The 10,032-nt window shown below is 44.9% G+C and overlaps 1 protein-coding gene across 4 annotated transcripts; it reads right to left on the bottom strand.

Annotated features, from left to right (window-relative positions):
- Positions 1–4,001: 4,001 nt before the first annotated feature.
- Positions 4,002–6,707, bottom strand: LOC124011527 (testicular haploid expressed gene protein-like). Of its 4 annotated transcripts, none has more exons than XM_046324979.1 (8): positions 6,220–6,707; positions 5,601–5,752; positions 5,471–5,532; positions 5,096–5,162; positions 4,894–5,020; positions 4,628–4,784; positions 4,248–4,447; positions 4,002–4,165 (listed from the first exon to the last, which is right to left on the bottom strand). In XM_046324979.1, exons 2-8 carry the CDS (start codon positions 5,660–5,662, stop codon positions 4,124–4,126), a joined length of 717 nt encoding a protein of 238 aa, XP_046180935.1. In that variant the 5' UTR covers positions 5,663–5,752; positions 6,220–6,707; the 3' UTR covers positions 4,002–4,123. The 4 variants fall into 4 exon arrangements, with proteins under 4 accessions (XP_046180935.1, XP_046180933.1, XP_046180934.1 ...); XM_046324977.1 differs by having other exon boundaries at positions 5,601–5,676; XM_046324978.1 differs by having other exon boundaries at positions 5,601–5,676; positions 6,475–6,707.
- Positions 6,708–10,032: the final 3,325 nt, after the last annotated feature.

The following is a 10,032-nucleotide window of genomic DNA, read 5'->3' as shown; positions in this document are numbered from 1 at the left end:
TTATAAAGCCAATTTTACATTAGCCAATGTCACAAAGTGCTATATAGAAACCCAGCCTAAAACCCCAAACTGCAAGCAATGCAGATGTAGAAGCACGGTGGCTAGGAAAAACTCCCTAGAAAGGCAGGAACCTAAGAAGAAACATAGCGAGGAACCAGGCTCTGAGGGGTGGCCAGTCCTCTTCCTCTACATGGCCAAGATGTTAAAACATTCATAGATGACCAGCAGGGTCAAATAATAATAATCACAGTGGTTGTAAAGGATGCAACAGGTCAGCACCTCAGTAGTAACTGTCAGTTGGCTTTTCATAGCCGATCATTCAGAGTTAGAGACAGCAGGTGCGGTAGAAAGAGAGAGTTGAAAACAGCAGGTCTGGGACAAGGTAGCATGTCTGGTGAACAGGTCAGGGTTCCATAGCCGCAGGCAGAACAGTTGAAACTGGAGCAGCAGCACAACAAGGTGGACTGGGGACAGCAAGGAGTCATCAGACCATGTAGTCCTGAGGCATGGTCCTAGGGCTCAGATCCTCCAAAAGAAGAGAGAAAGAGAGAGAATTAGAGGGAGCATACTTAAATTCACACAGGACACCGGATATCAGGAGAAATACTTCAGATTTAACAGACTGACCCTAGCCCCTGACACAAACTATTGCAGCATAAATTAGTCATTGTTTTTGTTGCCTCAGGGCAAACGCTGTGCCATAAAGGTAGGCTAAAACACAAAGGAAAATCAGATACAGAACATGTATTAAGTGAAATATAGTAGAAGCAAGCACTCTTTTTCTAAGAAAATACAAATTGGGCATAACCTAGTATTTCACTGCCTATCCAACCAGATTCTGGGGTCCATTCTTCTTCACTGTCACTGACCTCAAGCTGACTGTCCTCACTATCAGAGGCTCTGTATGATCTAACTGATCCTTTAGGCTCCCTTTGCTCATCGAATGTCCCTGTGTCCATTGCCTGTAAACGTCAGTGGTTATGTTGTAAAAAACATTGACCAAGGCCATCATTTTACATCAAATTACATGTATTTCATTGAGCATGATATTGCAATGAAAAGTAGCCGAACTGCAAAGTAAAAGATGGAAAAACTCAACTTTAAAAAATAAAGCATAGAAGTATTGCACATAGAACAGATATACCACTTTTTAGACTTGCTTTCAATGAAAATGGCAGATCTAGAACTCATATTTCTATGTACATTTTGTTAGGTCACCTAAAAATTACATTGCAGCTTTAAACATGCAAAATAATGAAATGTATCTGGGCCTCCCGAGTGGCGCAGTGGTCTAAGGCACTGCATCGCAGTGCTAGCTGTGCCACTAGAGATTCTGGGTTTGAGTCAAGGCTATGTCGGGGGCCGGCCGCGACCGGTAGACTCATGGGGCAGGGCACAATTGGCCCAGTGTTGTCTGGGTTAGGTGAGGGTTTGGCTGGCAGGGATGTCCTTCTCCCATCTTGCACTAGCGACTCCTGTGCCGGGCCGGGCACAGTACATGGTTGCCAGATGTACAGTGTTTCCTCTGACACATTGGTGTGACTTTCTCCTGGGTTACGACGCCAGGACAGCGGAGTCAATCACCACCTTCCGGAGACACCTGAAACCCCACCTCTTTAAGGAATACCTAGGATAGGATAAGTAATCCCTCTCACCCCCCCCCCTTTAAGATTTAGATGCACTATTGTAAAGTGACTGTTCCACTGGATGTCATAAGGTGAATGCACCAATTTGTAAGTCGCTCTGGATAAGAGCGTCTGCTAAATGACTTAAATGTAAAATGTAAATGTAAATGGTTAAGTGGGCATTCTGTCAAGAAGCAGTGTAGCCTAGTTGGGTTGTGTTTTGGAGGACGTACGGCTCTCAACCTTTGCCTCTCCTGAGTCTGTATGGGAGTTGTAGCGATGAGACAAGACTGTAACTACCAATTGGATACCATGAAATTGGGAGAAAAAGGGGTACATTTAATGTATCTTACCATGTGCTCACATGTTTTTGTTCTATTTCCTGAAAGAAGTTCCCTGCCCAAATTGATACATCAAACTGCCTCATTGGATTGTTGAATTTAAAACAATTCACATGGGAGGTTGTAAGGGGCAATATGGTTTTCTGTTCCAGGAGGGAAACAGTTGAAATCGGAAGTTTACATACACCTTAGCCAAATACATTTAAACTTGGTTTTTCACAATTCCTGACATATAATCCTAGTAAAAATTCCCTGTCTTAAGTCAGTTAGGATCACCACTTTATTTTAAGAATGTGAAATTTCAGAATAATGGAAGAGAGAATTATTTATTTCAGTTTTTATATCTTTCATCACTTTCCCACTGGGTCAGAAGTTTACATACACTCAATTAGTATTTGGTAGCATTGCCTGTGAATTGTTTAATTTGGGTCAAACATTTCAGGTGGCCTTCCACAAGCTTTCCACATTAAGTTGGGTGAATTTTAGCCCATTCCTCCTGACAGAACTGAGTCAGGTTTGTAGGCCTCCTTGCTCGCACACGCTTTTTCAGTTCTGCCCACAAATTTTCTATAGGATTGAGGTCAGGGCTTTGTGAGGGCCACTCCAATATCTTGACTTTGTTGTCCTTTAGCCATTTTGCCACAACATTGGAAGTATGCTTGGGGTCATTGTCCATTTGGAAGACCCATTTGTGACCAAGCTTTAACTTCCTGACTGATGTCTTGAGATGTTGCTTCAATATATCCACATCATTTCCCTTTCTCATGATGCCATCTATTTTGGGAAGTGCACCAGTCCCTCCTGCAGCAAAGCACCCCCACAACAAGATGCTACCACCACTGTGCTTCAGGGTTGGGATGGTGTTCTCAGGCTTGCAAGCCTCCCCCTTTTTCCTCCAAACATAATGATGGTCATTATGGCCAAACAATTCTATTTTTGTTTCTTCAGACCAGAGGACATTTCTCCAAAAAGTACGATCTTTGTCCCCATGTGCAGTTGCAAACTGTCTGGCATTTTTATGGCGGTTTTGGAGCAGTGTCTTCTTCCTTGCTGAGCGGCCTTTCAGTTTGTACTTGTTTCCTCCAGTATCTTCACAAGGTCCTTTGCTGTTGTTCTGGGATTGATTTGCACTTTTCGCACCAAAGTATGTTCATCTCTAGGAGACAGAACGTGTCTCCTTCCTGAGTGGTATGGCAGCTACGTGGTCCCATGGTGTTTATACTTGTGTACTATTGTTTGTACAGATGAACGTGGTACCTTCAGGCCTTTGTATATTTCCCCAAGGATGAACCAGACTTGTGGAGGTCTATAACTTTTTGGTGGAGGTCTTGGCTGAAATCTTTTGATTTTCCCATGATGTCAAGCAAAGAGGCACTGAGTTTGAAGGTAGGCCTTGAAATACATCCACAGGTACACCTCTAATTGACTCAACTTATGACAATTAGCCTATCAGAAGCTTCTAAAGCCATGACATCATTTTCTGGACATTTCCAAGCTGTTTACAGGCATAGTCAACTTAGTGTATGTAAACTTCTGACCCACTGGAATTGTGATACAGTAAATTATAAGTGAAATAATCTGTCTGTGAACAATTATTGGAAAAATGACTTGGTAGACATCCTAACCGACTTGCCAAAACTATAGTTTGTTAACAAGAAATTTGTGGAGTGGTTGAAAAACAAGTTTTAATGACTCCAACCTAAGTGTATGTAAACTTCCGACTTCAACTGTATGTGCAGTAGAGGGTTAACAGGAGAGGGAATATTCATTAAAGGTATTACATCCTTTTTCAGGTTTCCTTCATCTGTCACATACTACAATTACACAGTAAAATATATAAGGTATACTTTTACATTCAGGTGGTTTTCGCTTTATGTATGTAATGTGCGTTGTAACTCCCATTTGGTGCTCGTAAAAGTCACTTCAGTTCAGTTGAATGATCAGCACGCTGTTGAACGTCGCAGCACTAAACAATCCACCTTCTAAAGCCAGCGGTCCCGTTGAACCAGAACAAAGACCCAGCAACATGCCTCAATGAGATCACAGAGGGTCTTTATTATGAAGCAGTGTGATCAGGGACATGCTGTACAGGAGACAGAGTATCTGAAGAAGAGGCGGCTGGAGGTACTGTAGAGGTGTGAGATGAGATGCATTCGTCTATTTGCCCTTGCATTTCCGCGGCAGGGGCAGACAAAGCTCCTGTAATAAACAAACAGACAAACTAATGACATTTTTATTAAATGATTTAAATGAATAAGTAAATGAGAGAAACACAGCTCACCTGTAGGCGCGGCGAGGCGCTAGCGGAGCGTGCAGCTAGGGTAACCGTGTACGGGTTGTAGCCTTGGAACAGCGCCTTCCGCTGGTTGGGCTGTGAAAGGACCTGCACCCTCTCACTGGCTACTGCCTTCCTCACTGGCCCAGGCACTGGCCAGATGACTGGACGGTCCTGGGCATACTGGGGGTGGTCAGACTTAGGGACTGGGAGAGGGGAGGTGGGATGGGGAGGAGGAAGGAGACGGAGAGAGTAATGGAGAGAGAGAGTGTGTGTGTGCGAGACAGGCTAAAAATGAACACCGCATTTACTTTGCAATGTGGTTGGGTGGCCGTTACTAAACGTTTACTTTCTGAGGTAAACACGAGGTATCCTAAGTGTCTTACGGGCGAGGAGCTGTAGTCGGGAGGAGGTTGCAGCTTGGTGGGGGAGTGCCAGTGAGGTCTTGGACGAATGGGGCGAATAGAGACCCTGCCTCCGCTTGGGACAGGCCAACTGGCAGACCCTAGGACTGGCTACTGCAGTCTGCACCACTCTGCTCAGCTAGAGAGAGAGACACACACAAAGAGAGGAAACAAGAGAGATAGATATATGCAGAGAGAGACACACAGATAGAGGGTTATACATTGAGGGATGTGTGTGTGGTACTCACGGAGGCCAGTAGGGGGCGGTCAGGTTCCCAGCTTATGGTGGGGAGGCGGGGCAAAGCCAGAGAACACACTCTATTGGATGGATAGGCACTCAAAGCTGCTACACTGACCTCCCATTGGGGAGATAACCTGGAGAGGGAGGAGGAGTCATCATGCATTATTATACACATCATTAACATACTGTACAACATTATGAAGTGTTACCTGCTCTGTTCGAACCCAGAATTAAGCCGCTTCCTGCCACACAGCTGGGACCAGTGGGGCGTCAACTCTACAACAAAAACAATAACATTAAAAAGGTGATTATAAAGTAAATTATCCACAACAAACATCATAGAGCGTTTGACTAGTAACCAAAAGGTTGCAAGATCGAATCCCCGAGCTGACAAGGTAAAAATCTGTCGTTCTGCCCCTGAACAAGGCAGTTAACCCACTGTTCCTAGGCCGTCATTGAAAATAATAATTTGTTCCTAACTAACTTGCCTAGTTAACTAAAGGTCAAATAAAGGTCAAATAAATAGAGACAGAAAGAGAGAGTGAAAAAGGGATAGGGACAGAAAGAGAGTGGGGTGATCTTACCAAACGTGGTGGTGGAGCCATTTCTTTCAGGTGAGAGTTCATCTAGCCAGTAGACTGACCGTCTGGAAGGAAAATAATCAGTCAGTCAGTCAGTGTGTGTGTGTGTGTGTGTGTGTTTGTGTGGCAGTACCGGTCAGGGAATCGGAGCAGGCTGGGTTTGGGCTGAGCGAGTTGCATCATCCGGGTAGCCATGGATACGCGAGTTGCTGAAGCATAACACAAAAATGACTGTTGAGAAGGTTGGTGGCACCTTAATTGGGGATGACAGACTCGTGGTAATGGCTGGAGTGGAAGAGGTGGAATGGTGTCAAATACATACAATATGGTTTCCATGTGTAAGATACCATTCCATTAGCTCCTTTCTAGCCATTATTATGTGCCTTGCTCCCCTCAGCAGCCTCCACAGGGTTATTGTACTTTCCTTTAAATGTCTCTGAACACAGTGCACACAGACCATTTCTTCATTGGGAGACAAGTGCAAAGTCAAAGGGTTAACAATAACACCTCATTATGACATGGATATAGCCAAACAATGGCATAAACATGACATAAGAGCTGACATGACCACTAGTAAGACAATCATTTGAACCTTCTCGCAAATATGCTGTCAACTATGCACTGGATGCGAAGTTAACAACGACTTTACTTACTACTAATTAGATACGGTTTTATAAAGTAAACGCAATATCCACGATTAGCAGCTCAAAATATGTGCATACATTATCATGTTATTTTATCACGTCGCCTACCTGCCGCTGCCTCGCGATCAACTTGGGGTGTGTTCGTAAATTTGCACTGGACGCTCTGTGCGTTCGTAAATTTAGAGAAATGTCAGATTGTTCGTTCGTAAATTCAGAGCGCACAGTTGACGCTCTGGCCGAGGATTAGGGTTGATCCGAGCGTTCTGACTTCACAACGGCAGTCGAGCACCCAAGAAAACTGGCTAAAGTTGGCTAGCTTGCTAGTTACTTCCAGACATAAATGAGAGAACACCTCACTCTAACCATTTAACTCGCGCTAGCAGAGCAGGTTAAGCTGTTTTCATGTCATCTAGACAGTTGGTGACTGTAACAGCGCTGCTGGCAACAATTTAATAACGTTTTTTTCCTGATACATATGTAATATTCAACAGGTGTTGTGCGTTCATAAATTCATTAGCTAGTTTTTCTGCGTTGTGGTACTGAAATCGGAGTAGGGGTGCGCTTGTATATTCATTGTGGCAATCTACTCAGATTTCAGAGCACTCTCGGGTGCGTTCGTAAATGAACTCTGGATATCTACTCCAATTTCAGAGCACTCGTTTTTTTCCCCCACCTTTATTTAACCAGGTAGGCTAGTTGAGAACAGGTTCTCATTTGCAACTGCGACCTGGCCAAGATAAAGCATAGCAGTGTGAACAGACAACACAGAGTTACACATGGAGTAAACAATTAACAAGTCAATAACACAGTAGAGGAAAAAGGGGTCTATATACAATGTGTGCAAAAGGCATGAGGAGGTAGGCGAATAATTACAATATTGCAGATTAACACTGGAGTGATAAATGATCAGATGATCATGTACAGGTAGAGATATTGGTGTGCAAAAGAGCAGAAAAGTAAATAAATAAAAACTGTGGGGATGAGGTAGGTGAAAATGGGTGGGCTATTTACCAATAGATTATGTACAGCTGCAGCGATTGGTTAGCTGCTCAGATAGCTGATGTTTGAAGTTGGTGAGGGAGATAAAAGTCTCCAACTTCAGCGATTTTTGCAATTCGTTCCAGTCACAGGCAGCAGAGAACTGGAAGTAAAGGCGGCCAAATGAGGTGTTGGCCTTCTGTAGCTCAGTTGGTAGAGCATGGCGCTTGTAACGCCAGGGTAGTGGGTTCGATTCCCGGGACCACCCATACGTAGAATGTATGCACACATGACTGTAAGTCGCTTTGGATAAAGGCGTCTGCTAAATGGCATATATATATATATAGCAGAGTACTGGAACGAAAGGCGGCCGAATGAGGTGTTGGCTTTAGGGATGATCAATGAGATACACCTGCTGGAGCGCGTGCTACGGATGGGTGTTGCCATCGTGACCAGTGAGCTGAGATAAGGCGGAGCTTTGCCTAGCATGGCCTTGTAGATGACCTGGAGCCAGTGGGTCTGGCGACGAATATGTAGCGAGGGCCAGCCGACTAGAGCATACAAGTTGCAGTGGTGGGTAGTATAAGGTGCTTTAGTGACAAAACGGATGGCACTGTGATAAACTGCATCCAGTTTGCTGAGAAGAGTGTTGGAAGCAATTTTGTAGATGACATCGCCGAAGTCGAGGATCGGTAGGATAGTCAGTTTTACAGGGGTAAGCTTGGCAGCGTGAGTGAAGGAGGCTTTGTTGCGGAATAGAAAGCCGACTCTTGATTTGATTTTCGATTGGAGATGTTTGATATGGGTCTGGAAGGAGAGTTTGCAGTCTAGCCAGACACCTAGGTACTTATAGGTGTCCACATATTCAAGGTCGGAACCATCCAGTGTGGTGATGCTAGTCGGGCAAGCGGGTGCAGTCAGCGATCGGTTGAAAAGCATGCATTTGGTTTTACTAGCGTTTAAGAGCAGTTGGAGGCCACGGAAGGAGTGTTGTATGGCATTGAAGCTCGATTGGAGGTTAGATAGCACAGTGTCCAATGACGGGCCAAAAGTGTATAGAATGGTGTCGTCTGCGTAGAGGTGGATCAGGGAATCGCCCGCAGCAAGAGCAACATCATTGATATACACAGAGAAAAGAGTCGGCCCGAGAATTGAACCCTGTGGCACCCCCATATAGACTGTCAGAGGACCGGACAACATGCCCTCCGATTTGACACACTGAACTCTGTCTGCAAAGTAATTGGTGAACCAGGCAAGGCAGTCATCCGAAAACCGAGGCTACTGAGTCTGCCGATAAGAATATGGTGATTGACAGAGTCGAAAGCCTTGGCAAGGTCGATGAAGACGGCTGCACAGTACTGTCTTTTATCGATGGCGGTTATGATGTCGTTTAGTACCTTGAGTGTGGCTGAGGTGCACCCGTGACCGGCTCGGAAACCAGATTGCATAGCGGAGAAGGTACGGTGGGATTCGAGATGGTCAGTGACCTGTTTGTTGACTTGGCTTTCGAAGACCTTAGATAGGCAGGGCAGAATGGATATAGGTCTGTAACAGTTTGGGTCCAGGGTGTCTCCCCCTTTGAAGAGGGGGATGACTGCGGCAGCTTTCCAATCCTTGGGGATCTCAGACGATATGAAAGAGAGGTTGAACAGGCTGGTAATAGGGGTTGCGACAATGGCGGTGGATAGTTTCAGAAATAGAGGGTCCAGATTGTCAAGCCCAGCTGATTTATACGGGTCCAGGTTTTGCAGCTCTTTCAGAACATCTGCTATCTGGATTTGTGCCAGAACGCTGAATAACTGATGAATTTACGAACGTGCAACACCCATAGAAAATTACCGGTCAGTAGAAGTTGGCAAAAAAACTATGAAATTGTTGCCAGCAGCACAGTTAGTCACAAACGCTCTAGATAACATGAAAAAAAGCCTAATCTACTCTGCTATGACGAGTACAATGGTTAGAGTGAGGTGTTCTTTCATTTGTGTCTTGAAGCAGCTAGCAATTTAGCCACCTTTAGCCAGTTAGCTTGGGTGCTTGACTGCTAGCCAAAGCGTCCAGTGGGCGCTCTGAACGCTCCGAGAGAGAAACAAATGTATGAACGTCCAGGAGCAGTCTGAGCTCACTCTGGCACTCCAGATTGAATTTACGAACACAACCTAAATAACCAGCCAAGTGAATTTACGAACGCGCCCTTGATGTTTATCCTTGCTTACGCTGATACTGACGCCTGGTGGTTGCTGTGGTGACGCCGGTATCCACGTCGTCGGTCATGTCACACACTGTGATGTGAAAGGCTTTCATAAAGATTTGATTGATTTTATTTGGATCTCTTTTAGTCCCCATTTGGACTAATCTTCCAAGAGCCCTTAAACATAATGAAGACATTATTGAACCAATATACACAGGCAGTTAGGAAAGCTAGCTTTTTTAAACAGAAATTTGCATCTTGCAGTACAAACTCAAAAAAGTTCTGGGACACTGTAAAGTCCATGGAGAATAAGAGCACCAGCAACTCACTGCTCTGAGGCTAGGAAACACTGTTACAACCGACAAATCCACGATAATTGAGAATTTCAATAAGCATTTCTCTACGGCTGGCCATGCTTTCCACCTGGCTACCCCTACCTCGGTGAACTGCCCTGCACCCTCCACAGCAACCTGCCTAAGCCCCCACCATTTCTCCTTCACCCATATCCAGATAGCTGATGTTCTGAAAGAGCTGCAAAATCTGGACCCCTACAAATCAGCCAGGCTAGACAATCTGGACCCTCTCTTTCATAAATTATCTGCCAAAATTGTTGCAACCCCTATTACTAGTCTGATCAACCTCTCTTTCGTATCGTCTGAGATTCCCAAAGATTGGAAAGCTGCCGCGGTCATCCCCCTCTTCACAGGGGAGACACTCTAGATCCAAACTGCTACAGACCTATATCTATCCTAACC

Source organism: Oncorhynchus gorbuscha, linkage group LG23 (genome assembly GCF_021184085.1).
Source record: "Oncorhynchus gorbuscha isolate QuinsamMale2020 ecotype Even-year linkage group LG23, OgorEven_v1.0, whole genome shotgun sequence".
NCBI lineage: Eukaryota > Metazoa > Chordata > Actinopteri > Salmoniformes > Salmonidae > Oncorhynchus > Oncorhynchus gorbuscha.
This window is presented reverse-complemented; position numbering and strand designations above follow the sequence as displayed.

Bases quoted from the DNA above. Each gene is read 5' to 3' on its own strand.
- LOC124011527 (XM_046324976.1), bottom strand. From the start codon at position 5,803: ATGGAAACCATATTGTATGTATTTGACACCATTCCACCTCTTCCACTC. The intron at 5,163-5,470 runs GTAAGATCACCC...TTTTTGTTGTAG, and splicing joins TGGCTCCACCACCACGTTTG to AGTTGACGCCCCACTGGTCC. The intron at 4,448-4,627 runs GTAAGACACTTA...CCCCTCTCCCAG, and splicing joins CCGACTACAGCTCCTCGCCC to TCCCTAAGTCTGACCACCCC.